The sequence below is a fragment of the Carica papaya genome, chromosome 4 (genome assembly GCF_054855325.1).
Source record: "Carica papaya isolate Zhongbai chromosome 4, ASM5485532v1, whole genome shotgun sequence".
NCBI lineage: Eukaryota > Viridiplantae > Streptophyta > Magnoliopsida > Brassicales > Caricaceae > Carica > Carica papaya.
In genome coordinates this window covers 16,250,831-16,278,076 of record NC_142312.1, presented here as the reverse complement: position 1 = coordinate 16,278,076, position 27,246 = coordinate 16,250,831, and the positions used below count along the sequence as shown (strand labels likewise).

General features: G+C 34.9%; 1 protein-coding gene across 18 annotated transcripts; it reads left to right on the top strand.

Moving 5' to 3' along the window:
* On the top strand, nt 1–24,916 carry LOC110820062 (uncharacterized). 18 transcript variants are annotated; one of them, XR_015818466.1, is made up of 7 exons: nt 3–169; nt 1,429–2,217; nt 2,775–2,829; nt 9,417–9,547; nt 10,102–10,149; nt 17,281–17,448; nt 23,986–24,916. XR_015818466.1 is itself a non-coding variant. In XM_088217964.1 (7 exons), exons 2-6 carry the CDS (start codon nt 2,155–2,157, stop codon nt 24,130–24,132), a joined length of 444 nt encoding a protein of 147 aa, XP_088074090.1. In that variant the 5' UTR covers nt 3–169; nt 1,429–2,154; the 3' UTR covers nt 24,133–24,178; nt 24,298–24,916. The 18 variants fall into 18 exon arrangements, 9 of the variants coding, with proteins under 9 accessions (XP_088074096.1, XP_088074091.1, XP_088074090.1 ...); XR_015818463.1 differs by lacking the exon at nt 17,281–17,448 and having other exon boundaries at nt 10,077–10,149; nt 23,986–24,178; nt 24,298–24,916; XR_015818464.1 differs by having other exon boundaries at nt 10,077–10,149; nt 17,324–17,448.
* The last annotated feature ends 2,330 nt before the right edge of the window (nt 24,917–27,246 follow it).

Sequence of the window (27,246 nt, the reverse complement as noted above, 5' to 3'; positions counted from 1 at the left end):
TTTTCTCTTCATTTCCATGTTCCTATTCCATTCTTCCGTTTTTTAGAAAATTTAGTGAGAGAAAGAGAAGTCTAGAGAGAGAGAAAGAAAAGTAAAAGCAAGAGGACTTCTCAAAGATTGCTAAAGCCTTTTTTTCTTCTTTCAAAGGACAAATCAAACTACAATTATGGTAAGATATTTTTTTGATAATTTTTCTTATATTTCTAAAAGAGTTTTTCTAGAAAGATAAATTAAAATATTGAATGATTTGATAATTTATTGTTATTTATGAAATACGAAATTCTTGAGTATGGTGATTTTGGTGTTTGAATTTTTACTGTGATTGATTATTGTTCATTTGAGTATGAAAAATAGAATTATTGAGCATGTTGCATAAAAATTGGAAATGCATGCGAGTTTAGCCCTTTACCTTATCATAGTCATGATGAAAAGGGTTATTCTAGTGAGTCTTAGCTCAAAAGGATGACCTGAAGGTCAAGTTCGAGTAAAATGGGTCTTAGGCTAAATATTTTATAAGATTTCCATCAGGATCTAAACATGTGACTGATATGAATGAACATCGAATAAGAAAGTGAAAAGAATGAAAATGCTTTTAACTGTTATCTCTGAGGGCTTTTTGTCTCTCTATATTCTGAATATAAAATATTGGTGAACTACTCCCTGTGAATGATCGATATTCTCTCTGACGATAGTGAATTCACAATATGATATGTAGGGCCACAATGGTGACGTATGACCATGGTCATAAATTGTACCTAACATATGAAAATAGAACTGACCCAATATAGAAATAGAACTGATTAACAATTCAAAGTGTTAGTCGGGAATCCCCTCTGCCTTAGTGGATATATGTTGGAATGGCTTCGCACAGAGGTTGATAAAAGATTTAAATAAAATACATACATGACTCAGATAGTTGTTGACACTCTATGGTGATTTTTTATGATGGTTCTTCTATATTATCTTGATCTTATTGTGTTCTTAGTTAGTTCAACTAGTCTTTTATGCAACGCTTGATTTTGAATTGACTCTATATTTTCTCTCTTTATTGATTGATATGTTGATGGTTTTCTTAATGAAAAAAAGATTTTTTCTTAATATTTTAATTGAGTTCATCAAACGACGACTTCTGAGGTAAGTTATTTAATTGAGAAATGACGTTTTATTTAAAAGGTAATCACCTTTATAAACCTTAGCTGTGTAGTTTTAATATTGTTTCCCTTTCTGAGTTATATGGAACTCACCCCAATCTATGCCCCCTCTAGATGATGGAAGTGATGATTCGTTAGTTGAGTTGCCTTTTAAAGCTTGTCTAGATCCCTTCTTGGATACTTAGAATGTTTATGAGTGCAATATTTTGTGCACACTCTAATGACACCTGTTTCTAATTAAAATGACTCTTACTTTTGTATATTCATATTTTGGTAGCCAACCTTTGACTTCAGGTGTAAAATGGACCTTTAATTTTCTTGTAAGAGATTTGACGTGACCTTAGGAGGGCTTTCCAGTTACCTGGGAAGCAACCATCAGATTTCGCGTCAATCTGGTGACAAGGTCTGAAAGAAGCTTGGACTAAGGAAACGGAGTCTAGATTCGATAACAAGACCCATTCCCATAAAGCCCAAAGATCTAGTTCGTGCAAGCTTAAATAAGGTAAGATGGATCATTGATTCCATCAAGACTGGAAATCCTTATGGGCTGCTAAGACAACTGACCCAAGGAAGCATCAATGGCAATGAGTTGGGGGCTTTTGGATTGATCATAGAGGATGAAGATGGTGTGTCCAAGACTGCGCACAGAGGGGAGGTACCTGAAGGGGGGCAACCTGCGTCACCTGACCCGCCATTTGGCCTGTTAGGCCCAACCCACGGCCTAACAAGCCACGCACCCAAGAAGAATGTGTAGCCCATGCCGCACTCCCCTGCAGGTGGGCTGATCGAGGCCCATCGAGAAGACCTGAAGGCCGACCCTCATCCCGAGGCCCGATTTAGTGGACCTGCACCTAAAGGAGAAGAAATTGGGCCATAAGCTCGGCCCAACAGTCCGACCCAACAATAGTTGTGGGCCTAGCCGAGGTGAGACCCGGGTAGGCTGCGGAGCCATGAGGTCCAAAGGCCGCACACATGGGGGCCCGACCCAAAGCTACACGTGCACATGTGGGCTTCCGTAACCTACACGGGTGAGGTGTGTGATGTCTGTGAGAGAGGGGAAGAAGTGGTAAGTTTTTGGACTTCTTTTCTCTACCTGCTTTATGTGATTTTTCAGCCCAAATTCACAAAACCCACATGGTAATTATCACCTCATTATTTAATTATTATTATTTAAATTAAGAGAATTAATTATATAATATTTTAATCTTAATGTTATTCTAAGCTATTATTTATTATATTATTTATCCTATTATTTATCTTATTATTTTAATGTAATTTTCACATGTATTTTACATGGAATTTACATGGATAAACATTAGATTATTTTAATTATTATTTTATCGTAAGTATATCTCTTAAGATTATTTAATTAATTTATTTGGAATAGAATAATTATTTTATTATGTAATTATCCTAAATTTAGATAGAATTTTATCTAAGCTATTATTTTATTAAATTATCTCAAGAGCTTGTATTCATCTATTACCCGGGAAAACCTATAAATAGAACTTTGCTCATAGGATGTAAATACAACAAATTACAATCAATTTGAGAGAATTCTCAAAAGTTTAGGCTTTTCTTCTTTTAGTATTTTTGCTAAATTAGCTTCTTCAAGTTCTTCAGGAAGTAGGAGTCTTCAGAAGTCTTATTGAGCCAATGAGCGGAGATCAACTTATATGTAAGTCTGTAATATTTTTTCTTTCCTTATTTATTATCCCTAGTCTTTATTTTTGCATTTCTTTTAGGATTGTAAATTCAATTAGAGAGATGAGTTTATCTAGACGGCTACAGTTTTAGTATTGCATAACAATGAGTGGGTTTTAGGAGTTAATTCAATACTCTCCATACCCTCCTGCATCATCTGGTATCAGAGCTTAGGCTCCTAGAAACACAAATCTATATTTATTTGCTTTCAGCATTTTGTTCATTAACCATTTAAATTATTTTTTTATTTTTTCGTATTGCATCCTGCTTGAATTCATACCTATTTATTCAATTCAAGTAGTTCGTGTTATTATTCAAAAAAAATTAAAATATCCCAATTGCACTCCATAAGGCAATTAACACGTTGTTTGCATCTTGCATCACAAAAGTAGAGTAATCGCCTATTAGATTGTTGAAAAACCATCAAGATGAAGAGTAAGTCATCTCGTAGGTGCGAGTGAAAACTTTTGTTGTTCATTCTATCTGCATCATTCATATTGCATTGTATATTCTACTCGTGCTTGCATAGTTTGGGACTCTAGAGTTTGTTAGGAACTTTTCTTTGTGGCAATCTTTCATAACTTGTAAGGACTCGACTAAGGGGATCCCACCTCTAACTCTCAATTTGACCAAGAGAGTAAGTGTGGTAGCAAAGGCAAGTGTAATAAGACAACATAAATTTTGGTACCAAGACATTAGCTCAATTCCACATGCGCATATGTTCCACCTGACCCAGTACCATCCTAACACCTTTCACTACTTTTTAGCTTCCTTGTTGTATCCAAGATCGCTACGTAGCAGTGAGATGGATTTAAGGATGAATCCTTTTGAAGAAGGGGGGGGAGGGGGGGGGGGGATGACGTGACCCTAGGAGGGCTTTCTAGTTACCCAAGAAGCAACCATCAGATTTTGCACCAATCCGAAGATAAGGCCAAAGAGAAGCTTGGACTAATTAAACAGAGTCAATATTCGACGACAAGGTTCAATCCCATGAAGCCCAAGGATTTAGTTTGCGCAAGCTTAGATTGGGTAAGATGGATCATCGATGCTTATGCAAATAAGGCAAGATACAAGAACGTTGATCGAATTCAGCTACCTAATCGTTTGATTATAAGAGCGAGGTTGAAGAAATTCAAGGACGCATTAAATGTGATGATTCAAGGTTTGTGGAATGACATTGATAAAATTCAAGAATGCAACAAGGAAGTATGTATCAACTTGGGCTAAATAACATAAATCAAGGCTTGGTCACGTTAACACAAGTGGAAGTTACACCAGCCCATTATGAAGTTGAACTAGTTTGTTTGGAAGGGCCATAACTTGGGCTTCAGATTTCTTAATTAGATTATTCAAAAGCCTAAACTTATCTACACATTTGGGCCTACAACCTTTATGAAAAAAAACTAGTCTATATTAAGATTTTATCAGATAGATAATTGGCTCCAAATTTTCAGATCAAATTTTAATTTAGATACATTGGATCTAGTTGTCTTCATTTATTATATCTAGACTTTTGCTTTTTCTTATTAAATATCAATATTTAGTTAATAATATGAAGAGTTGTGACTCTTAGAAGTCTTAAAACTTATCTTGGAAGGTTGTTCCATCTATAAATAGGTAGTATTCTCTTTTTTAAAGACACAAGTTGAAATATCAATTCGCTTAATATAAGGTTTCTTAAGAGAAGTTTTTCTCTTATTCTTATTTTTATTTGAATCTGGGTTTCTATGAGTAAAGCTAATTATTTTTTGAGTAGTTTATTCTAAAGTTCTCTTCAAGAGTTGAATTTAAGTTGCATATTTATTCTAAAGTTCTCTTTCATGAATTGAATTGGGTCAAGGACTTAGTAAATTTGATTTAGCTTTTCAAGGGGTTGCTTCCAAGAATAAAGATATTGGGTCTTGGGTTTAATATACCCCTGGTTTTTATCAATTTGGTATCAGACCTTAGTCTCTAAATTAGGTTATACCTTTGTATTTCATCTCTTTACTTCTCTTTCATTATTTTAAGTCTTTGTTTCCATTTCTATCCTCTATATTCATTTCTTATTGTTTAGCATCAAGCATATCAATTTAGTATCCTTTCGTTGTTCCATTCACTTTAACTTGTTTTCTGTTGTTATTTTTAATCATTTGTTGTTCTCCATCTCCTTGTAATCTGTTTGTCATCCAAAAGTTAGTTTATTCAAGTTTATTTCTGTTGTATTCCATAAAAAAATAGAGAAAAAAAAGAAAAATTGAAAGAAGGTGAAAAGAAAATAAAAAAAAGGAAGATCAAGAGGTAAAAAAAAAGACAATTAAAAAAGGAGTTAAAACAAAAATTCAGTTTGCTATCCTATATTGAAATTTCTTTAAGTCATATTTCCTTTTAAGAATTCGGGTTTATCTTTTATTTTCCATCTACCTTGGTTGAGTTTCATTCATATTATCTTCTATTTTCTTCCAATTTGGTTTATTCTATTTCTCATTGTAATTCAGCACGTTTGTATAAGATTTGATTCTCTATAACGAATCTTAACAAGAGAATTAGAGTGGTAAAAGGCTGAGTGTGAGTTCATCTAGAGAAAAGCCAAAATTTAAAAATGAGTGAAATTGAGTGATACCATTATTTGAGTGAAACATGTAATATCCCAAGTGCTAATTAAGACAAATGGGTGTCAGATACAGATTCAGAATAACGAGTGTATGATAAATTTTATGCAGCAAAATAAAATTATTACAAATCCCTTACAAATACATATGAGTTCCAATACATACATATACTGAGGTCAGAAGTGGCTGCAAAATACAAAATAAAACATAAGAGCCACTTCTTTCACTATTCTGTTGGACTCATCAGAGTGGGGGAACAGTTATGCACTCAGATTGTGGATCCACAGGATCCTTATAGACTTCCAAGGGTAGATCAATCTGCGGTTCCTCACTTTCTTCCTTATCTGGGTGGGCGCATAGAAAGAGTGAGTTCCATATGCTCAGTAAGAAAAACAGTATTAAATTAACATCGTAAGATTTCAAAAGTTAATTATTTTAACTTAACATTTAACATCCTTGTTTACCTATCTCATATTATAAAAAACCATTTATTTGTTAAGGAAACTGTACGTAAATACAGACAACCAAACATACAACATGCCAGATAATAGAGAAAATTAAATAAATCACGAAATGCTCAGATTTTTGTGTCATGCTTCACGAAGTCATTACAACTTCCATATCTGAGGGCAGATACAGATTTCCAACTACCCAAGTGGAATGACTAGATCAGATACAGATAAAAAAATTTACTCAAGCCCATTTTTAGCTGGCCAAACTATGGTACGATCTGTGACCACAACCGTACTAGCCATAGTAGCCTTAACAGATATCTACAGTCACGATATTACTTAGCCATGGGTGACCCCTACAGATAGTGTGATACCACTCTCATCAGAGGGTACGCCGTCATCCACAGAGAGTGGTCCTCTTTACATCTTTTCAAACCAGATAGGGGATGAGGAAATAGATACCCTGAGGGTAAGGGAAATAGATACCTCTCAGAGATAAAAAGTCTAACAAGATACTTGATGCAATATGCATGTCAACACAAATATACTTTTGACCATACAGGTTTCATTCCACTGTTCTCTTTTTCTTTTTTTTATACTTTTTACTTTTACCGATTACATATTATATTTATTACATGTAAATTCATCAAGTGTCTGCAATTCACATAGCATGCTTGAAAACAAGAACAATTCGACTCATCTGAACACAAAGGCATACAAAATAAGCAAAATCACAATCATATTAAATTAGTTTATCTAAAAATACTTCTTAAAATATTAAAAGAAATACTAGATTCCTTATCAAAACCTCGATCTTTTCTCCTTCACCGTTCTCCTTTCTTTTTCTTCTTATCTCACTAGACTATTATCTCTATCTCTCTTTTTAAATCTTTAAAAAATAAAAGAATGAAAGAGTGGAGATGAAGGAAAGGGGAAAGGCAATTTATAGAGTTTTGGAACCGTCAGATTTGCACCAAGTGACAAATTTCGATGAAGAAAGAGGAGAAAAAAGATTCTCGACACAAAAAAGATGGAAGAGGGCCTCTTCCACTAGCGGTGGCAGCTTGCCTCCTGAAGCAGCGGTGGCGCACAGCCCGAGGTGGCAGTGTCCTAGCCGGCGCTCTCTAGGCTAGCTTGCACGCGCACAAGCCTCTTGCCACGCGTGCAGGGCCTTAGCGCACTAGCGCAGGCCCCAGGCACATGGGGCCTATCTGCACAAGCCTGTTACACAGACGGTGTGCGCACAGTGTGCGGTGCCTGTCTGCATGTGAGGTGATGCGTGAACTGCCTGCTTGCGCACGACAGGACGTGCGCAGGTCCTGAGCTGATGCCGTACGCGCGGAGGAGACGTGTGCACTGTGCCCACGTCCTGCTGCTACTGTGCGCGCATGCGTGTGTACAGTGCCCAGCACCCGCGCGGGAAACTCTCTCCTCACAGGATTTTCTTCCCGATTCGCCGTTTTTTTATTTTTTTATTAATTTTTATAATTAATTTAAATGAGTTAGACTTAAAACTAAATAAAATAAATAAAATTAAATTAAATAAGAACAAAATAAATAAAAATAAACTAAAATTATGAAATACGATAAATATTAAACAGTGTAAATTAATTAAGTTTAACATGGCCAAAGGCCCTAATAAATAAGATTTTTAAATTATTTAAGTACAGTGATGAGCATGGTGTTACATCCCCCATCTTAAAAAAATTTTTTCCCTAACTTTGTCTCGAATAAGTCCATATACTTTTTTCTCATTTCATTCTCCAACTCCCACGTTGCTTCTTTCGAGGTATGATGCTGCCTTTGTACCTTCACTATGGGAATTGTCTTGGTACACAAGACCTTATCGGTCAACCCAAGAATCTCTACAGGAACCTCCTCATAAGTCATGTCAGCCTGTACCTGCACCTCATCGCGAGGAATAATATAAGAAGAATTAAAGGTGGTACCTCTTGAACATCTCGATATGAAAGACATCATGCATACTCGTGAACTCTAGGGATAGAGTGAGGTGGCATTCCACGGGTCCAATATACTCGATGATCAAAAAAAAGTCTCATATAACGTGAGCCCTCTCTCTCTTCCCAAACCGCATCTTGCCTTGCATATAAAAGTTGTGCATTATACTACTGGTTATTCACCATTTGAAGTTATTTACGATTTTAATCCTTTAACTCTTTTGGATTTAGTTCCTTTACCATGTAATGAAAGAACTAGTTTAGATGGAAAGAAAAAAGCAAATTTGGTGAAGAAACTACATGAAGATGTGCGCAAGAACATAAAAAAGAGGAATCAACAAATTGCAAGCCAAGTAAACAAGGGAAAGAGGCGAATGATATTCAAACCTGGTGATTGGGTTTGGGTACACATGTGCAAAGAAAGGTTTCCTACTCAACAGAAAGAAGCAATGAACCACCATTTCAAGTCCTTAGAAAATCAATGACAATGCCTACAAGTTGGATCTTCCTAGTGAGTATAATATGAGTGCTACTTTCAATGTAGTTGATCTTTATCCTTTTGATGTAGATATTTGAGATTCGTGGACGAATCATCTTGAGGAGGGAGGGAATAATGTAAATAATCAGCTAGCTAATGGTCCGATTACAAGAGCAAGGTTGAAGAAATTCAAGGACGCATTAAACAGGATGATTCAAGGCTTGTGGAATGACATTGACAAACATAAATGGAAGTTACACTAGCCCATTATAAAGTTGAACTAGTTTGCTTGGAAGGACCATAACTTGGGCTTTGAATGTCCAAATTAGATGATTCAAAAGCCCAAACCTAGTCGAAATTTGGATTTTATCAGATAGATAATTGGCTCAAAATTTTTAAACTAAATTCTAATTTTGATACATTGGATCTAGTTGTCTTCATTTATAGTATCTAGAATTTTGCTTTTCTTATTAAATATCAACATTTACTTAATAATATGAAGAGTTGTGACTCTTAGAAGCCTTAAAACTTATATTGGAGGATTGTTCCATCTATAAATAGGTAGTATTCTCTTTTGTAAAGATACATAAGTTGATATATGAATTTGCTTAATGTAAGGTTTCTTAAGAGAGGTTTTTCTCTTGTTCTGATTCTTGTTTGAATAAGGGTTCTTACGAGTAAAAGCTAATTACTTTGTGAGTAGTTTATTCAAAGGTTCTCTTCAAGACTTGAATTTGGGTTGTGGATTTATTTCAAAGTTCTCTTTCACGAATTGAATTGGATCAAGGACTTGGTAAATCTGATTTAGCTGTCCAAGAGGTTGCTTCCAAGTGTAAAGATATTGGGTCTCAGGTTTAAAATACCCTTGGTTCGTATCAGTTTGGTATAAGAACTTAGATTCTAAATCAAGTTATATCCTTTATATTTCATCTCTTTACTTCTATTTTATTATTTCAAGTCTTTGTTTCGATTTTCATCCTCCATGTTCATTTCTTATTGTTTAGCATCAAGCATATCAGTTTAGTGTCATTTCATTATTTCATTCATTTCAACTTGTTTTTTGTTGTTATTTTTCATCCCAGCAACAGCCATGACCCAATTGAGGAGAGACTTGGGCAGGCTGCGAAGCTGTGAGGCCCAAAGGTTGCACGTGCAGGCTTCCCTAACCTGCACGACTGAGGTGTGTGCTGCGTGTGAGAGAGGGGAAGAAGTGGTAAGTTTTTGGACTTATTTTCTCCACATGCTCCATGTGATTTTTCAGCTCAAACTCACAAAACCCACATGGTAATTATCACTTCATTATTTAATTATTATTATTTATTAAGAGGATTAATTATATAATATTTTAATCATAGGGTTCTCCTAAACTATTATTTTATTATATTATTTATCTTATTATTTTAATATAATTTTCACATGTGTTTTATATGGAATTCATATGGGATAAACATTAAATTATTTTAGTTATTATTTTATTGTAAGTCTATCTCTTAGGATTATTTAATTAATTTATTTAGAATAGAATAATTATTTTATTATGTAATTATCCTAGATTTAGATAGAATTTTATCTAGAGTATTATTTTATTAAATTATTTCAAGAGTTCGTATTCATCTAGATTGCCTGGAAAATATTATAAATAGACCTTTACTCATAGAATGTAAACACAACCAGTTACAATCAATTTGAGAAAATTCTTCAAAGCTTAGGCTTTTCTTCTTTTACCATTTCTACTAAATTAGTTTCTTCAAGTTCTTCGGGAAGCAGGAGTCTTCAGAAGTCTTGTTGAGTCAAAAAGCGAGGATCAACTTATCGGTAAGTCCGTGACATTTTTTCTTTCCTTATTTATCATCCCTAGTCTTTTTTATTTCTTTTAGGATTGTAGATTCAATTAGAGGGAGAGGTGTATCTAGGCGGTTATAGTTTCGGTATTGCATAACATTGAGTGGATTTTAGGAGTTGATTCAATCCTCCCCATACTCTCTCGTGTCACGATTTCAATTTTTTTCTACATATATTATTATTTGCATTCGTATCTATTTCTGTTATCAAGTTCCCTTTTACCTCACCAGGTATTTGGGATGTTATAATTGGTATCAAAGCATGATTCTCAACAAAATCCTTTACACTGAGACCAATAGTTTAGACTTCAAAAGTACCTCAGAGAATTCTTAGAAATAAAATTAGAGATAGCCTTTTCTTTCTAGTCATCAAGCTTGTTAAAGAATAATGACTCGAGGGAGACCATTCAAATAATGACCTGAGGCCTAGGACACTTCGACCCTAGCCGAGTTCACAGAGTTATTCTAAGCCATCCAGGGTTTAATCATTGTTGTAGGTCATAACCAAGACCAGCTTCCCCCTACCAATAATTTTTGTCATGTAAACAGAACCATTTCTCAAAATATTTCTGAGTTTAGGAGATTAAACCCTCTTTTCTTTGATGATGGACCCGATCCCTTGGCTGCAGTAGCTTGGATTATGTAAATAGAAAAGCTTTTCTTTGTTTTGGACCTAACTAAGGAGTAGAAGGTCCCTTTAGCTGCTTCATGTTTATTGGTCAAACCGAGCATTGGTGGCGGCTTAAGAAATATGTCTTGCCCACTCCTACCACGTGAGATGTTTTCATGAATGCTTTTCTAGAGAATTTCTTCCTGGTTTATGTTCGGAAGAAAAATGAGGAAGAATTTTAGGACTTACGTCAAGGAAGTATGACCATTAACCAATATGCCTATAAGTTTGCTCAGTTGTCTCAGTTTGCTCCTATGATAGTTGCCATTGAGAGTTGCAAGGCTTAAAAATTTTTAAAGGGTCTTAGAGTGGATATCTTTGATCGCATTACATTGCTGAAGCCCAACACTTATGCTGAAGTTCTTGAGCAAGCCCAATTGTTTGAATGATTCATTTCGACCTCACATCAGCGTATCAACCACATCCGTGCTCAACAGTAGCATAATAAGAAAGTAACTGACCCTGGCCCTTTGATAAGAGATCTTGTGTAGTACCTACTACTATTTTGCCCCCACCTCCTAGAAAACCCTTTCAGCCTGCCCAACCCTATCTACATTACGAATGAGATCATGGTGACCATGTAACACCCTGCCCATCATTGTGTTTAATTGATTCAGAAAGCCCTATTTATTCTGGCCTTTGTCCGCATTGAACTTATTTAATTTTCTCTGCATGATATTTTATCATAATTTATAAAAATTTGGTTGATTTTTAATATTTTATTTTTATTTAATTTTATTCAATTTTAATTTTATTATTTAATTTTTGCATTAACTTATTTAAATTAATTTTAAAAAATTGAGAGAATTTGGAAAAACGGCGAAACGGAAAGAAATCTCGCGGGAAAAAACCCACAGAGATGCAGAATTGCCCACGTAGATGTTGGACACTATGCACACACACATGCACAGTAGCCGCAGGACATGCGCACAGTGCATATGTCCCATCCACAAGCACGCATGCACGCACAAGACGTACGCACAGTGCACACGGGACCTTCGCGCACACGACGGGGGGACAGTCCTATGCATGTCTTGTCGTGCGCAGGTGGGCCGTTCGCACATCACCTCACATGTAGACAGGCGCCGCACACTGTGCGCACATAGTCCGTGTAGTAGGCCTGCGCAAATAGGCCCTACACGTTTGGGGCTTGTGCACAAGCTAGCCCCCCCATAACCCAGCAGATAAAGTACATTACACAGTCTATTTTAGGGATTGACGACTTACCCATTCAGTGACTTTGGCACTGGACATTCCTAAAACAAAATTGGTACTATCAGGTCAGGGGAATTCAATAATAGATGCCTGGTGGCATTCCAGCCTTCCTTCTCCTTTCAGGACTTATCCGAAAGAGACTCTAGTACTTCTTGGTCGTAATATCTTAATAGAGGGAACTGCCCCGTTGATATCTTTGCTTCATAACAAAACAATTAGAATTAGGCTTGGTCAATTGGAATGTGTATTATCCATATAGGAGATCTTCTAATTGAGAAGATCCATTGACTTGAGATGAAGAGAAAATTCTATCTATTTTATTTAGTTATTCAGTTAAACCAATGATTCGTTATTAGAGTAGATAGCAACAACCATTTCATTCGACATGCTTATTTTTTATTTTCAAATGGATTTACATCTTTCATTAATGGAAATTTTTTGATGTAGTGAGTAATAGCTTTGGTTGTTCGCTATTCAGGAATTCTTGTTTAGGCAGTTCATACCATCCATACATAGTGTTTTGATCTAAGATCTAAATTCTTCTATGTTTCAGCAGTAGCTTATTGTTTTATGGAGCTAAGGTCCAAAATATGGAAGAAACCGGTGTTTCCACGACTCTACCACCCAGTCAATTCTGTTCCACTTAATCCCTATTTCATGGCCACATATCTTTCCAGCTAAGGAATGGGAAACCTTTCTACTATTACATGAATCCAATTTTCATTTCATATGGGAAAAGCCATCTTTTTCTCAACAATATCTTTGTCGTTTGATCCAATAGCGTTCCGTTATATAGGAATAGATTTGATAAATACTGATAACTCTTGGATGGAGTATTAGAATGGAAAAATCCATTAGATAATGAACTATTATTTTTAATCCATCTCTGACAATGAATCAACAATTTGAAGTGTTTTTCTTGTGTATTCTTGATAAACTAGTGTTTATATAGAGATGCAGGAGGATCGGTTTGGGAAGTAAGAATCCCCTTTAACATCTCTTCATCTGCAAAGAATTCTTGATGTGAAAACACATAAACAAAGGGCTAATCTTGGAAGAGGAAAAAGAGTGGATCTGCAGGGTCCCAAATGAATTGGCTTATTCAAAAAATGCCTTATTCTTTGGAAGATCTATCTTGTGTCTGGTACTGCACGGTTCCACTCTACAAGAACTCCGAATCAATCGCTTGAAGCTCATCATTTTCATCATAAATGATCCGTTTGCCCCGAAATGACCTGGCATAATAGAAAAATCCCAATTCATTGGACCTTACGATACAATCAAATAGAAAACCCCAAGGGCGCCATATTCTAGGAGCCCAGACTATGTGATTGAATAAATCATCCTCTATCTGTTGCGGGTCACCCTTCTTCAAACTCCAGTTTGTATTTTTTATAGAGAAATCTCTAATCAACAATAGAACAAGATCCATTTTGCATCATATATAAGGGATTCCTTGGTTCAGATCGAAGAAGCAATGTCACTCGATCATTATCAAACTGACTGCAATCTTTTTCTATCTGTGAGGATCCCATCAGAGCGCCTTCTACTTCTAATAGGCCATGAACTAGATCAGAATCATTCTCAACGAATCCCTAAGAAGTGATCCTATTTTTTTCATCGAGTCCAGGTAGAGACCAAAGGTCTTGAGCGACCGATCCGATAGAACAACTCAAAAGATAAAGAAGTATTGTTAATTTCTTCATGCTTGTTCCAAGTTTAAAGTACCATTTGTACAAATAAGAATCCCCTTCATTACATGATTTCTTCTTCACTGAACTAGATCAGAACTTGGAACGAGGATGAACTAGTGTTTCCACGACTCCCACAGAACCAAGGTCAAAAAGATTGAGAAAAATTAGTCATTCACAGCCACTGATGAAGGATTCCTCGAAAAGTTAAGGATTAGTAATCCGTTTTAGAAATCGAATGGATTTGATCTTATACATACGAGAGGAAGGTAATAAAAAAATAAAGAAGATGAGTTCTTCTTTACTTTCATCACTTAGGAGCCGTGCGAGATGAAAGTCTCATATACGATTTTGAATGAGAGAAAGAAGTGAGGAATCCTTTTTTTGACTCTGACTCTCCCACTCCAGTCATTGCTTTTCTTTCTGTTACTTCGAAAATAGCTGCTTCAGCTTCAGCCGCTCGAATTTTTTATATTCCTTTTTATTTCTCATCAAACGAATGACATCTTCTTCTGGAAAGCCTAGCTATTCTTAGCATGATATTGGGGAATCTCATTGCTATGACTCAAACAAGCATGAAACGTATGCTTGCATATTCGTCCATAAGTCAAATCGAATATGTAATTATTGGAATAATTGTTGGAGACTCAAATGATGGATATGCGAGCTGATAACTTTTATGTTGTTCTATATCTCCATGAATTTAGGAACTTTTTCTTACTAATAACATTCGAGATTATGCAGGATTATAGACAAAAGATCTTTTTTTGGCTCTCTTTTTAGCTCTATATCTCTTATCCCTTGGAGGTCTTCCTCCACTAGCAAGTTTTTCCAGAAAACTCCATTTATTTTGGTGTGGATGGCAAACAGGCGTATATTTCTTGGTTTCAATAGGACTCCTTATGAGTGTTCTTTCTATCTATTATTATCTAAAAATAATCAAGTTATTAATGACTGGATGAAACCAAGAAATAACCCCTCACGTGCAAAATTATAGAAGATCCCTTTTAAGATTAAATAATTCCATCGAATTGAGTATGATTGTATGTGTGATAGCATCTACTATACCAGGAATATCAATGAACCCGATTATTACGATTCCTTAGGATACCCTTTTTAGCTTCTAGTTAGCTTCTAGAATCTATTTCTTAGTTCAAGATCCCTCTTACTAATACTACCTGGAATCAAAGAATTAGTAGATCGGTTCCGCCCAAAATGGGAATGGGCTAAGTTTATGAACTTATAATTTATAATCTGATGATCGAGTCGATTCCATGATTATAAGTTCATTCTATATTGAACCAGACTGGAATAAGGTTATATATATTCTCATTATGAGAAAGGGTCATTCGAGCGTATCTAAATAGATATTATGTTTACATATGGATTCTTACGTCATTACATTCCATTTAAGATTAGGAATAGGCGTAATCGGACCTACATTTTACATATCTCTCGTTATTTGGGACACTATTCACCTCTTTCGGCTTCTATTGAATTGAGAAATATGTTTGATTGTCCATCTTTTTAATAATTAATAACATACAATATCATTCGGATAATTCAAATCAAAGCAATTAGATGTCTGACTCGAGCCTATATGACATGACCAATCAATAGAAATACTTCAACACTCCACCTTTGTCATATATTCCATACATCACACTAAGTAAATATCACATAAATGGAATACGATTCACTTTCAAAATACCTTGGTGGTGAAATGGTAGACACGTGAAACTCAAAATCTCATGCTAAAGAGCGTGGAGATTCGGTCATGTCATATAGATTGAGAAAAATCATTCATTCACAACCACTGATGAAGGATTCCTCGAAAAGTTAAGGATTAGTAATCCGTTTTAGAAATCGAATGGATTCAATCTTATACATACGCGAGGAACGTAATAAAAAAAGAATTTAGAACTAGCCCCTGTGCACTAGCCTAGGCATTGCCGCCTCGGGCAGTGCACTGCCATCGCCTCGAGCAGTGCACCACTGTCGCCTTAGGCAGTGCACATCCACAGTCGGTGGATGAGATACTCCTCCCTCATTTTTCGTGCTGAACATCTTTTTCTCCTCTCTCCTCATTGAATTTTACCACTTGGCACGAATCCAACGGTTCCAAAATTTTATAAATTGATATTTCCCCTTCCATTCCTCCCACACTTCTATTCTTCCAGTTTTCAAGATTTAGAGAGAGAGAGATATAACAATCTAGTGAGAGAATGAGGGAAAGAAAGGAGAACAGTGAAGAAGAAAACATCAAGGTTTCAGTAAGGAATCCAATATTTCTTTTAACATCTTAAGGAGTATTTTTAGATAAACTAATATTATTAAATATGATGATTGTGATTTTTCCTGTTTTGTATATCTTTGTGTTCATAGTTCAGATAAGTCGAATTGTTCTTGTTTTCAAGCATGCTATGTGAATTATACACACTTGATGAATTGCATATACTAAATATAATATGTAATTAGTAAAAAAATAAAAAGTACAAAAACAAAAAGAAAAGAAAATGTTGAATGAAGCATGATTGGTCCGAAGTAGATCTATATTGACATGCATATTGTATAAAGTATCTCGTTAGACTTTTTATCTCAAAGGAGTATCTGTTCCCTTTGCCCTTCGGGTTATCTATTTCTCCCTCCCCTATCTGGTCTGGAAAGACGTAAAATGATCGCTCCTAGTGGATGACGGCGTATTTTCTTATGAGAGTGGTAACATGAATATTTGTAGAGGTTACCCGTGACTAAGTAATGTCGTGACTATAAATATCTATTAGGGTCACTATAATTGGTACAACCGTGCTCGTAGATCATGCCATGGTTTGGTCAGCCAAAAATGGGCTTAAGCAAATTGTCGTATCTGTATCTGATATGGTCATTCAACTTGGGTAATTGAAAACCTGTATCTACCGTCATATATAGAAGTCGTAACGATTTCATGAAGCATGACATGAAAATCTAAGCATTTCCTGATTTATTTGATTTTTTCTATTATCTGGCATGATGTATGTTTGATTTGTTCATATTAATGTACTGTGTTCTTAATAAATAAATAAATTATTTTCATAATGCAAGATCGGTCTACGAGGTGTCCAAATGGCAAACTTGTAAGTTAAAATCATTCACCTTTAAAACCTTACGATGTTAATTTAATACTATTTTTCCTACTGAGTATATGGAATTCACTCTTTTCATTCCCCTCATATGAGGAAGAAAATGAGGAACCGCAGTCTGACCTACCCTTGAAAGTCTATGAAGATCCCCTAGATCCATAAAATTTGAGCGCATGATTGTTTTCACAATCTGATGAGTCCAATAATATAATGAAAGAAGTGGCCTTCTATTGTGTTTTGTTTCTTTGTAGCCACTTCAGGCAATTATATGTATGTAATCTGAACTCATATATATATTTGTAAGGAATTTGTAATAAGTTTGTTCTGCTGCATAAATTTCATCATGCACTCATTATTTTGAATTTATATCTTACACCAGTTTGCCTTAATTAACATTTGGGATGTCACAGACCGACCTTGTCGCTGTCTAAATAACTCCTGCTACAAGTGCAGGAGCACACAATACTTCGTGAGGGACTGCTCCTAGAAGTTTTGAGACATTGTAAGGCTTTTTGCATAAGGAAGAATCTTCCATCTTAATGAGCCTATTGCCATAACTACACCAGTTTTCATTCAGGGTACGCTTTCTATTTACAATTCTACAGCTCGTGCCTTGATAGATACTGGTGCTACTCATTCTTTTGTATCATGTAGATTTGCTAGAAACCTAGGAATCAAACTAGAACCTTAGGGCAAATTAGCAGTAGAAACACCATCTAGAAGAATTATGGAAGCTTATCTTGTTTATAAAAACTATAGAGTGAATGTTTTAGGTAGAGATTTGATTATAGATTTAATATTTTTAGACTTTTCAAGATTTGACATAATTATAGGAATGGATTGGATAGAAAACTATTAAGTTATCATCGATTGTGATGACAAAATTGTAACCCTACGCTCGCCTAAAAGAAAAAAATCTTAAAACCATAATGGGATTTTTGTTTTATAAATGAAGGTTTCTTTGAATGTATTTATAAAGATTTCATATAAACTATAATTGTATGAAAAAATGACCATTTTGAAACTTTTTCTTTTCTTTGTAATGTATAGGCGAATGCATCTTGAGTCATCAGTTAAGATAATCCCCATTGTCTGTGACTTTTCAGACGTTTTTCAAGCAAAACTACTAGGTCTACATCCCTGACAAGAAGTCAAATTTTCCATATCCCTAGAACACAACCTATCTCAAAACCCACATACCTGATGAGCCGAACTGAGCTCTTAGAGTTAGGACATCATATTGCAGCATTAAGAGCAAAAAAGTTCATCAGACCCAGTCACTCTCCTTGGGGTCTAATACTATTTGTGAAGAAGAAGGATGAGACCTTCAGACTATGTGTCGTTTATCGGGAGCTTAATCAAGTGACCATCAAGAGTAAGTACCTTCTGCCTTATATTGACGACCTATTTAACCAATTACGGGGAGTATATGCTTTCTCTAAGATTGATCTCAAGTCAGGCTATCATCAGTTAAGGGTTAGGGCCGTGGATATTCCTAAAATGGTGTTTCCCTATATATATGACAAATTTGAATTTAGGTTCATTCCCTTTGGTTTTACCAATGCTTCTATTACTTTCATGGATCTAATGAATAGAGTTTTCAAGCCTGCACTAGAGTAATACATTATTGTTTTTATTTATGACATCCTGGTGTATTCTAAAAGCTCTCAAGAACATGCAGCCCACCTTGCTCAAGTGTTGGAGACCTCCGTCAGCACCGACTCTACGCTAAGCTGAGTAAATGCTCCTTTTGGTTGGACTGAATTTCTTTCCTTTGTCATATGGTTTCTGGTGAAGGAATTTCTATTGATCCTTCCAACGTTGAGGTTATCATTAACTGGAGCGAACCGACCAATATTGCAGAAGTTCGCAATTTTTTAGGACTGGTAGGATATTATCGACGCTTCATCAAGGATTTTTTTTGCATTATTGTTCCCTTAACCAATCTCACTATAAAGGAATTTTTCTTCAATTAGGATGAAAAGTGTGAAGAAAATTTGTCGAGCTTAAGCTTCGACTCACAACTGCTCTAGTGTTGATCCTCCCTAATAACACTGGACGATATCATTTATTTTGATGCCTCTCATGTTAGTCTCGGATTCATACTTATACAGCATGGTTGGGTAGTGGTATACGGTTCTAGGTAACTGAAACCACATGAATGTAACTACCCCACACACGATCTCGAGATTGCCACCATCATCTTTAGCTTGAAGATATGGTGCCACTATCTATATGGTCAAACTTTTGAAATCTACATCAATCACAAAATTCTGAAATATCTATTTTTTCAAAAGGAGTTGAACATGAGAGAGAGGCATAGAATGGATCTGATAGGTGTCGAATTCACCAAAAATAAATTCCTATTTAACCAATAAAATAAAATTGTAGTAATGGTAAATAGGATTGAATTCACAGGAAATTGGAAACTAATTTTCTTCTTTGACCAATGAATGAAAAATAAAAATGGGGGTTTTGTAAAATCCAATTCGCAAAATATAAAATAAGCAATGAGCAAAATAATATTAACAAACTCTTGGCTGTAAGTTAGAAACTAAATCAATTATAAGAATAATTTCTAGTTGATGAAATAGCTAGTTCCAGTAATGTAACTGATCATGATGTCAGGATTTATTTTATTTAAATTATAGCAAACCAGTTATAGTTATTAAAAATATTTCAAAAATCAATTATTCCTTATTTCTAAACCAACCAAGAAACATTCATTAGTTGGTTCTTCGCTGCCAAACAAACCTCGGAACATCCACAAGATTTAACTTGTCAACGGCCTTGAGAACTAAAAAAACTTGATTCAAGTTGCTAGATTCATCCACATGAACCGGTTAACCAGATTACTTACCTCCTCAGTGTGACACTGATTGCTACTCGGTATCAAAATCACCCAAGCAATTACGGATTTGAGAGGTACATCTTGTTGTTTGCTGCTTGCTGCCTCTCCAAATGTTTAATGGGTTGTGTTCAAACATATTCAAGATCGCAAATATATATAGGTGCATAAAATAAATAAATTCTTAGATTTAAATAAAATATAGATTAAACCAATTCGATCTTATAAATACATCACTAGAGTTCGCCAAATCTCAACTAGGAAAAGAAAGCAAGTTAGCCACTCATGGTAGACTTCAATATAAAAGAGCTTCTTGAAGATTAAAGAGATGGGGGAGATGAAAAGAGGGTGTGAGATCTGCAGTTATTGTTGTGTATGATCTCAAGAAGAAGATAGATTTTTTTTCTACTTGGCAGTAGGGATTTTATAACCCAAAGAGGCTAAGGTTTCTCCTTTTGTTAATTATTTTGGTTTATTTTTTACATTTCTAAGTTTTTCTAGAAAGGTAAATTGAAATGTTAAATGATTTGATGCATGAATCCTTATTATGATTTATTGTCGTTTATGAAATATGAAATGATTGAGCATGGTGATTTTGATGCCTAAATCTTTACTATGATTGATTATTGTCCATTTGAGTATGAAACACGAAAATTTTGAGCATGTTGCATAAAATTGGAAATGCATGCGGGTTTGGCCATTTGCCTTACCTTGGTAATGGTGAAGAGGGTTTTTTTATTGGGCCTCTGCTCAAGAGAATGACTCGAAGGTCAAGTCCGGGTAAAATGGGTCTTGGGCCGAACATGTTATTAAATTTCCATCAGGATCTAAATGTGTAACTAATATGAATGAACATCGAATAAGAACGTGAATAGAATGTAAATCCATTTAACTGTTAAATTTGAGGGGTTTCTGTCTCTCTCTACTCTGAATATGAAATATTGATGAAATGCTCCTTGTGAATGATCAACATTCCCTCTAATGAGGGTTGATTCACGATATGATATGTAGGGCCATAGTGGCGACATACGAATGTAGTCATAGATTATACCCAATATGGAAATGGAACTAATCCAATATGAAAATATAACTAATTTGGTAATTCACAGTAGTAGTCAGAGATTCCCTCTGCCCTAAGTGGATATATGTTGGAACAAGTTCACAAGGAGGTCGGTAAAAGACTTAACAAATACAAACATGACTAGGATAGTTGTTGACACTCTATGGTAATTTGGTATGATGGTTCTTTTATATTCTCATGACCTTATTGTGTTCTTAGTTAGTTCAACTAGTCTTTATTGCAATGCTTGATTTTGAATTGACTCTATATTTTCTCTGTCTTTATTAATTGATATGCTGATGGTTTTCTTAATGAAAATAAAGATCTTTTCTTAATATTTGAATTAAGCTGCTCCTGTGACGAATTTTGAAGTAAGTTATTTAATTAAGAAATGATATTTTATTTTAAAAGTTAATCACCTTTATAAATCTTAGTTGTGTAGTTTAAATATTTTTTTCTTATTGAATTATATAGAACTCACCCCATCCATGCCCCCTCCAGATAATTGAAGTGAGGATTTGTCCGCTGAGTTACCCGTTGAAGCTTGTCTGGATCCCTTCTTGGATCCTTAGGATATTTATGAGTATAATATTTTATCCGCACTCTAATGATACCTGTTTGTAATTAAAATGACTCTTACTTTTGTATATTCATATTTTGGTAGCCAACCTTTGGGCTCAAGTATAAAATGAACATTTGATTTTATCATAAGGGATTTCTATTTTTCTGCTATATATATTTCCATGCGTATATGCTTTTATTATTAGGCTCCCTTTTAACCCACCAGGTATCTAGGATTTTACACCTATTGGGTTCTAAATTCATGATTATTTATGAAATGAAATCAATAAAGAAAGAGGAAAGAATTGAAATTCCATTTTACCATTATCACTAAGGGATTTTCTATTTTTATATGTTTATCTGTATCTGAATTTGTTGGTAAACCACTCCCTATGAATGGTACTAACGTTCTCTCTGATGAGAGTGGATCGCGATTGACTATAGGGACCACAGTTGATGTGATCCTAGATGGCCAAATTTAGTTCCAAATGAAGTCTTGCATCAAAGAGGAATCCCATGGAAATCCAAACTCTTGCAGAATAATTACTCGAGAGTCCACTGTAGCACGAGTTCATGCTCATGCACCACAACAAACGTGTACATGCAGGTCCCACAAGTCACATCCCAAATAGGCAAACAAGTCCAGAATTCCTTTGTTTCCTAAACAGGAAAGTAATATTTCTAGTTTCCTAAACATGAATGCCCTGAACAGGAAAAGAAATTTCAATTTCCTAAACTGGGGCATCCTAAAAAAGAAAGTAATTCCATCCCTTACTACTTTCCTAAATGGGACTATTCCAAAGAGTGGGATAAGTTTGTCCAAAGGAAGCTTGAAGCCCAACTAATGCTTCATGGGCTTGGAGGAGTTACAATGCAAGAAGAAAAGCCCATTTATGGCACATCCCATGGTGGTCCAAAGACCTTATGACTAAAGTGAGCCAAAGGCCTAAATGAGATCCATGGACAGCATGTGTCGCGCATGTGACCCCTTCGGCACATGTGCGAGAGAACCCACCCACACATGCGAGAACCTCACCCACGTGAGGAAGCATGTGAGGCATGCGGCCAAGCCAAACCGCACGCCCAGCATGCGTTGGCATCCATGTGGCAATATGTTTTTGTGCAAGCAGCTGGTCACTCGTGTAACAACCTGCACACGCAACCCGCATCAAGTGTAGAGATCTGCGCCGCCCAACCAGCTTAGCTAGGCAACCCACGGTCCAACCCACGCGACCCATGCTCCAACATTTAGCCCAAGCAATCCTTCTTCCTAGTCCTTTCTGAAGTCCAAATCACTACTTTTCCTATTTCTACAAGGTATCCAAGTTTCCTAAATTTTTCCATGTGCAAAATATGCTAATTATGAAGATGGAATTCTGCTTAAGGTTGAAGAGAAAATATCCTTGAAGAATTAGGAAGAGGAGATTATTATTTAATATTATTTTATTAATATTTTAATGTAAGCCTTATCCATAGGATTAATTAATTATTATCTTAGGATTTGGATAAGGATAGGTATTTATTTTATGTATTTAAATTCAAGTTATGATAGAATTTTATTATTTAATTAATTAAGTATTTGTTTTCTATTTAGAATAAATCCTAGAGTTTTAATAAGATTTCTAAATCATATTCTAACTAGAAGTAGTAATTAAGAGCCTATATAAAGGTAGTAACTCAAGCATTATAAACAAAACAATCTTCTTGAGAATTAATAAAGTTTAAGCTTTGAGCTTTTATTAGCATTGTACTAATTTTTCTCTTCAAGTTCTTCCAAGTGAGGTGAACTTGTCAAAGTCTTGATTGAGCCGAGTGGTTGGGATTGACTTATCAATTAAGTACGTAGCGCCTTTTTTTCCTTGTTTTTGTTCCTTAGTTTTTGTTATTACTTTCTTAATTTTGGGATTGTAATTTCAATTAGAGGGTGGAGTCTTAATTAGGTTGAGGTTCTGATAGTCAAAACGATCCTTCCCATACCCTCTCGCATCAATAGTCGTAAAGTACGATCGTGGTCATTAGCCTTATCTGTTCTATAGGGGCCATAGTGGCGAAGTACGACCGTGGTCATTAGTCTTATCTGTTCTGTATGAGCCACAATAGCAAAGTACAGCCGTAGTTATTAGTTTTATCTCTGAACTATTGATATTGAAATGAATATGTTTGCCTATTCACAATGGTAGTTGGGGATCCCTTCTGTCCTCAACTGAAATAAAGACGTAAATAAATTTAACCATTTGACGATATAGTTAGAACATTTGATTTATTTATCATGTTTCAATAGTTCTCTTGAATATAATATGTTTCTCACTATTCCATCATGACATTGTCATGTTTTTAGTTGGTTTAACTAGTTTCTATTACATTATCCAATTGTATCATTTATTTTTTTATGTTGCACTGCTCCGTCTTTACTTCCTATTGTGATTGAAATACTGATGTTTTTTATTTAATTAAAAGAAAAATAAATGTTTTTTAAAATATTTCAAATGAACATGTTTCGCGACAAATCCAAGAGCTAAGTCACTTGTTTTTATAATATTTATATGTTTGAAAATAAATAACTTTTGAAAAATTTTGTAGTGTAGTTTTAATACTATTTTTCTTACTGAGTTTATTGGAACTAACTCCAATCCATGTCCCCCTCAGATGATGTTGGAAGTGATGATTTGCTCGCTGAATTACCCACTAAAGCTTGTTTGGATCCGTTCTCGGATCTTTAGGAGGATTTCAACTACATTATATGTTCACACTTTAATGAAACACTCTTATAATGGAAGAAATAGCTCTCCATAAACTTTTATGTATATATGTATTTTGGCAGCCATCTTCTTGACCTTAGGTATAAATTTTGAAATTCAAATTTTTGTAAAGGATGATATTTTTCGCTGTATATATGTATTTGTTTATTTTTACGCACTTGTATATGTTCTGTTATCAAGTGCCATTTTACCCCTCCAGGTATTAGGATGTCACAAGACCTGTGGATAGCACATGCTACGCAGTTGACTCTTCTTTTCCACATATGCAACCACCTATGAGAGCAAGAAGGAGTTCCCGTACATGCTGGATCATTTCTTACATGAAGTAGCACGTTAAGCGTGTAGACATCCCAAAGCCGCATACAGCAGGATGTGCTTGTGCGAGCTAACACTATTGAAAGTGCACAAGAGCAGGCCACATATAGGAATGCGCATAAGCTAGCTGTCTTAGCCGCACGCACCAGTCGCATGCATGAGGAAGTTTCAGCATGCACCAGTTGCATGTAGACAACAAGCTTGCGTGATAGTTTCTTGCAAATAGTAGCTAGCTTGAGTCCAATGAGGACTCCTTTTCCCTTTTCCTTATTCCCACATGATTCCCATGCTGAAATTAAAGAGACTTCTAAACAAAATTGAAGTCTAAAAAGAATAAAAACCACATGGTGAATTCAACAAGATGAAGAAAAGTTGTCTTCAACTAAGATAGTATTATTTTATTAATTTATTTTGAGTCCAGATTCAGATCCTAATTATTTTATTATTTTCAATTAAGTATCCTAGTCAAATTAAGTCCTAAAATTACAGTAGGAATATGTAATCTTACTTCCAATTGTATTCTAGACTAAAGCTTATAAAAAGACTTCACCATTTGCTTTGTAATTACTATTAAAATAAAAATATTTTTCAATTCAATAGATCTGTAAATCTAAACATACAATCTCATATTAAATTAATGAGAAAAGACAAACGGAAGCATACCTGAATCCATCACGGAAGATTCAATTGCATTATGCGATAGGTACTTCCGAATCAACATGATACCTCAAAACTAGTTTTTTTCTGGTGACAAAATTTCAAAAAAATAAAATGGCGATCTTTTGATTCGGAGACTATAATCGCTTTTTATATCGACAGACTTTTATAATTCCCATTTCGCCTATCATAAAATGATAATATGATAAAAATAGTATCTGCATATTACAATCTCATACTTAAGCCCGATGCATTAAGGCCTAATATTGTTTAATAGTATTTGATCACTTTTAAATGAGTCCATTAAATTGATAACCTAATACGCATACTAACGCCCACATTAAGCCCACATGTCAAAAAAATCCAACAATCTCCCACTTGGGCTTTATGTGACACATTAACTATGCGTTAAATAATCTTCGGAGTGTTCAAAATTGTGCTACCAATACCTAAATGCACTACCAAATAATCTCATCCATCGATCATAATGACATAGGATCGATGCAGCCTTCACTACAGTTAATGTAGCTAAACCCATCAATGGTCACATATATCAGTATAACCGAACAACATGAATCAAGTATGGATGTGCAGCATGAAAATTACATGCTATGTGATCTAAGCATGCCTATTTCTGACTAGTTTTGCCTTAACCTTAGTGAGATCAACTGTAAGAAAACCAAAGATAATATATATAAATAAAAATAAAACAAAAAAAAATAGAATGAAACTATATATATACATAAACTAAAACTAAAACCAAAGTATAAAGTTTATGACATGTCTTACAAAATAAATGCAACTATAGCACAAGACTCCCTCTGAACCTATACATCATCTAAGGATACAATACCCATATGAGCAGTGTGTTCATGAAAGATCTTAGGTGGTAATCCTTTAGTGAGCGGATCCGGAATCATGGAGTTTGTTCTAATATGCTCTATTGATATATGCTAACTCTGAACTCTTTCTTTAACAATGAGGAACTTGATATTTATATGCTTTGAATTCATTGAACTCCTATTATTGTTGGAATACATAACTGCTGACTTATTGTCACAAAATAACTTTAATGATCTTTCTATACCATCAACAATATGTAGCCCACTGACAAAATTTTGTAGCCATATTCCATGATTGGATGCCTCATAATAAGCTACAAACTCTATTGTCATAATAAAAAAGGCTACAAGTATTTGCTTAGCACTCTTCTAGGAAATAACTCTCCCAGCAAGCAAGTAGATATAGCATGATGTAGATTTTCTACCATCTTGATATCCGGTAAAATCATAATCAGAATAACCAATGATTTCTAACTGATCTGACCTCCTGTATGTGAGCATATAACTTTTTGTTCTCTATGGATACCGCATGACACGTTTGGCTATTTTTCAGTGATTCATACCTAGATTGCTTAAATATTTACCTAACATCCCAACAATGTAGGCAATATCCGAACGCGTATAAAACTGTGCATGCATAAGACTCCCTACAGCTGAAGGATAGGAAATCTTTTATATCTCTGTTGTCTCTAGGTCATTCTTGAGACATTGATTAAGAGTAAACTTGTCTCTTTTAGACATAGGGGAGTCACCTAGTTTACAATCCTGCAAGTCAAACCTTTTAGAACTTTTTTGATATATCTCTTTTATGATAATCCAAGAATACCCTGAGGGTGATCCCAGTGTATCTAGATCTTTAATACAAAATAGGCATCCCAAAGATCTTTCATCTCAAATTTATTTATCAGAAATTTCTTGGTTTCCTGCAATAAGCTTATATCACTACTAGCAAGCAGTATGTCATCGATATATAAAACCAGAAAAATATATTTACGCCCACTAAACTTGTGGTATAGAAAATCTTCCACTAAATTCATCTCAAAACCAAATGAGATGACGACTTGATAAAATTTGTGATACTATTGACGAGAAGCCTACTTAAGTACATAGATGAATTTTTTTTAATTTTCAAACCATTTGTTGTGCATCTCCGGATATAAAGCATTGTGGTTACACCATATAAATTATCTCATCAATATCACTATTTAGAAACGTTGTCTTAACATCCATCTTATATAACTCAAGATCAAAATATGTCACTAAAGCCATTATAATCCCGAGAGAGTCCATTCCAAGAAGTTGTAGGGAACGGTCCACAAATATCTGTATGAATG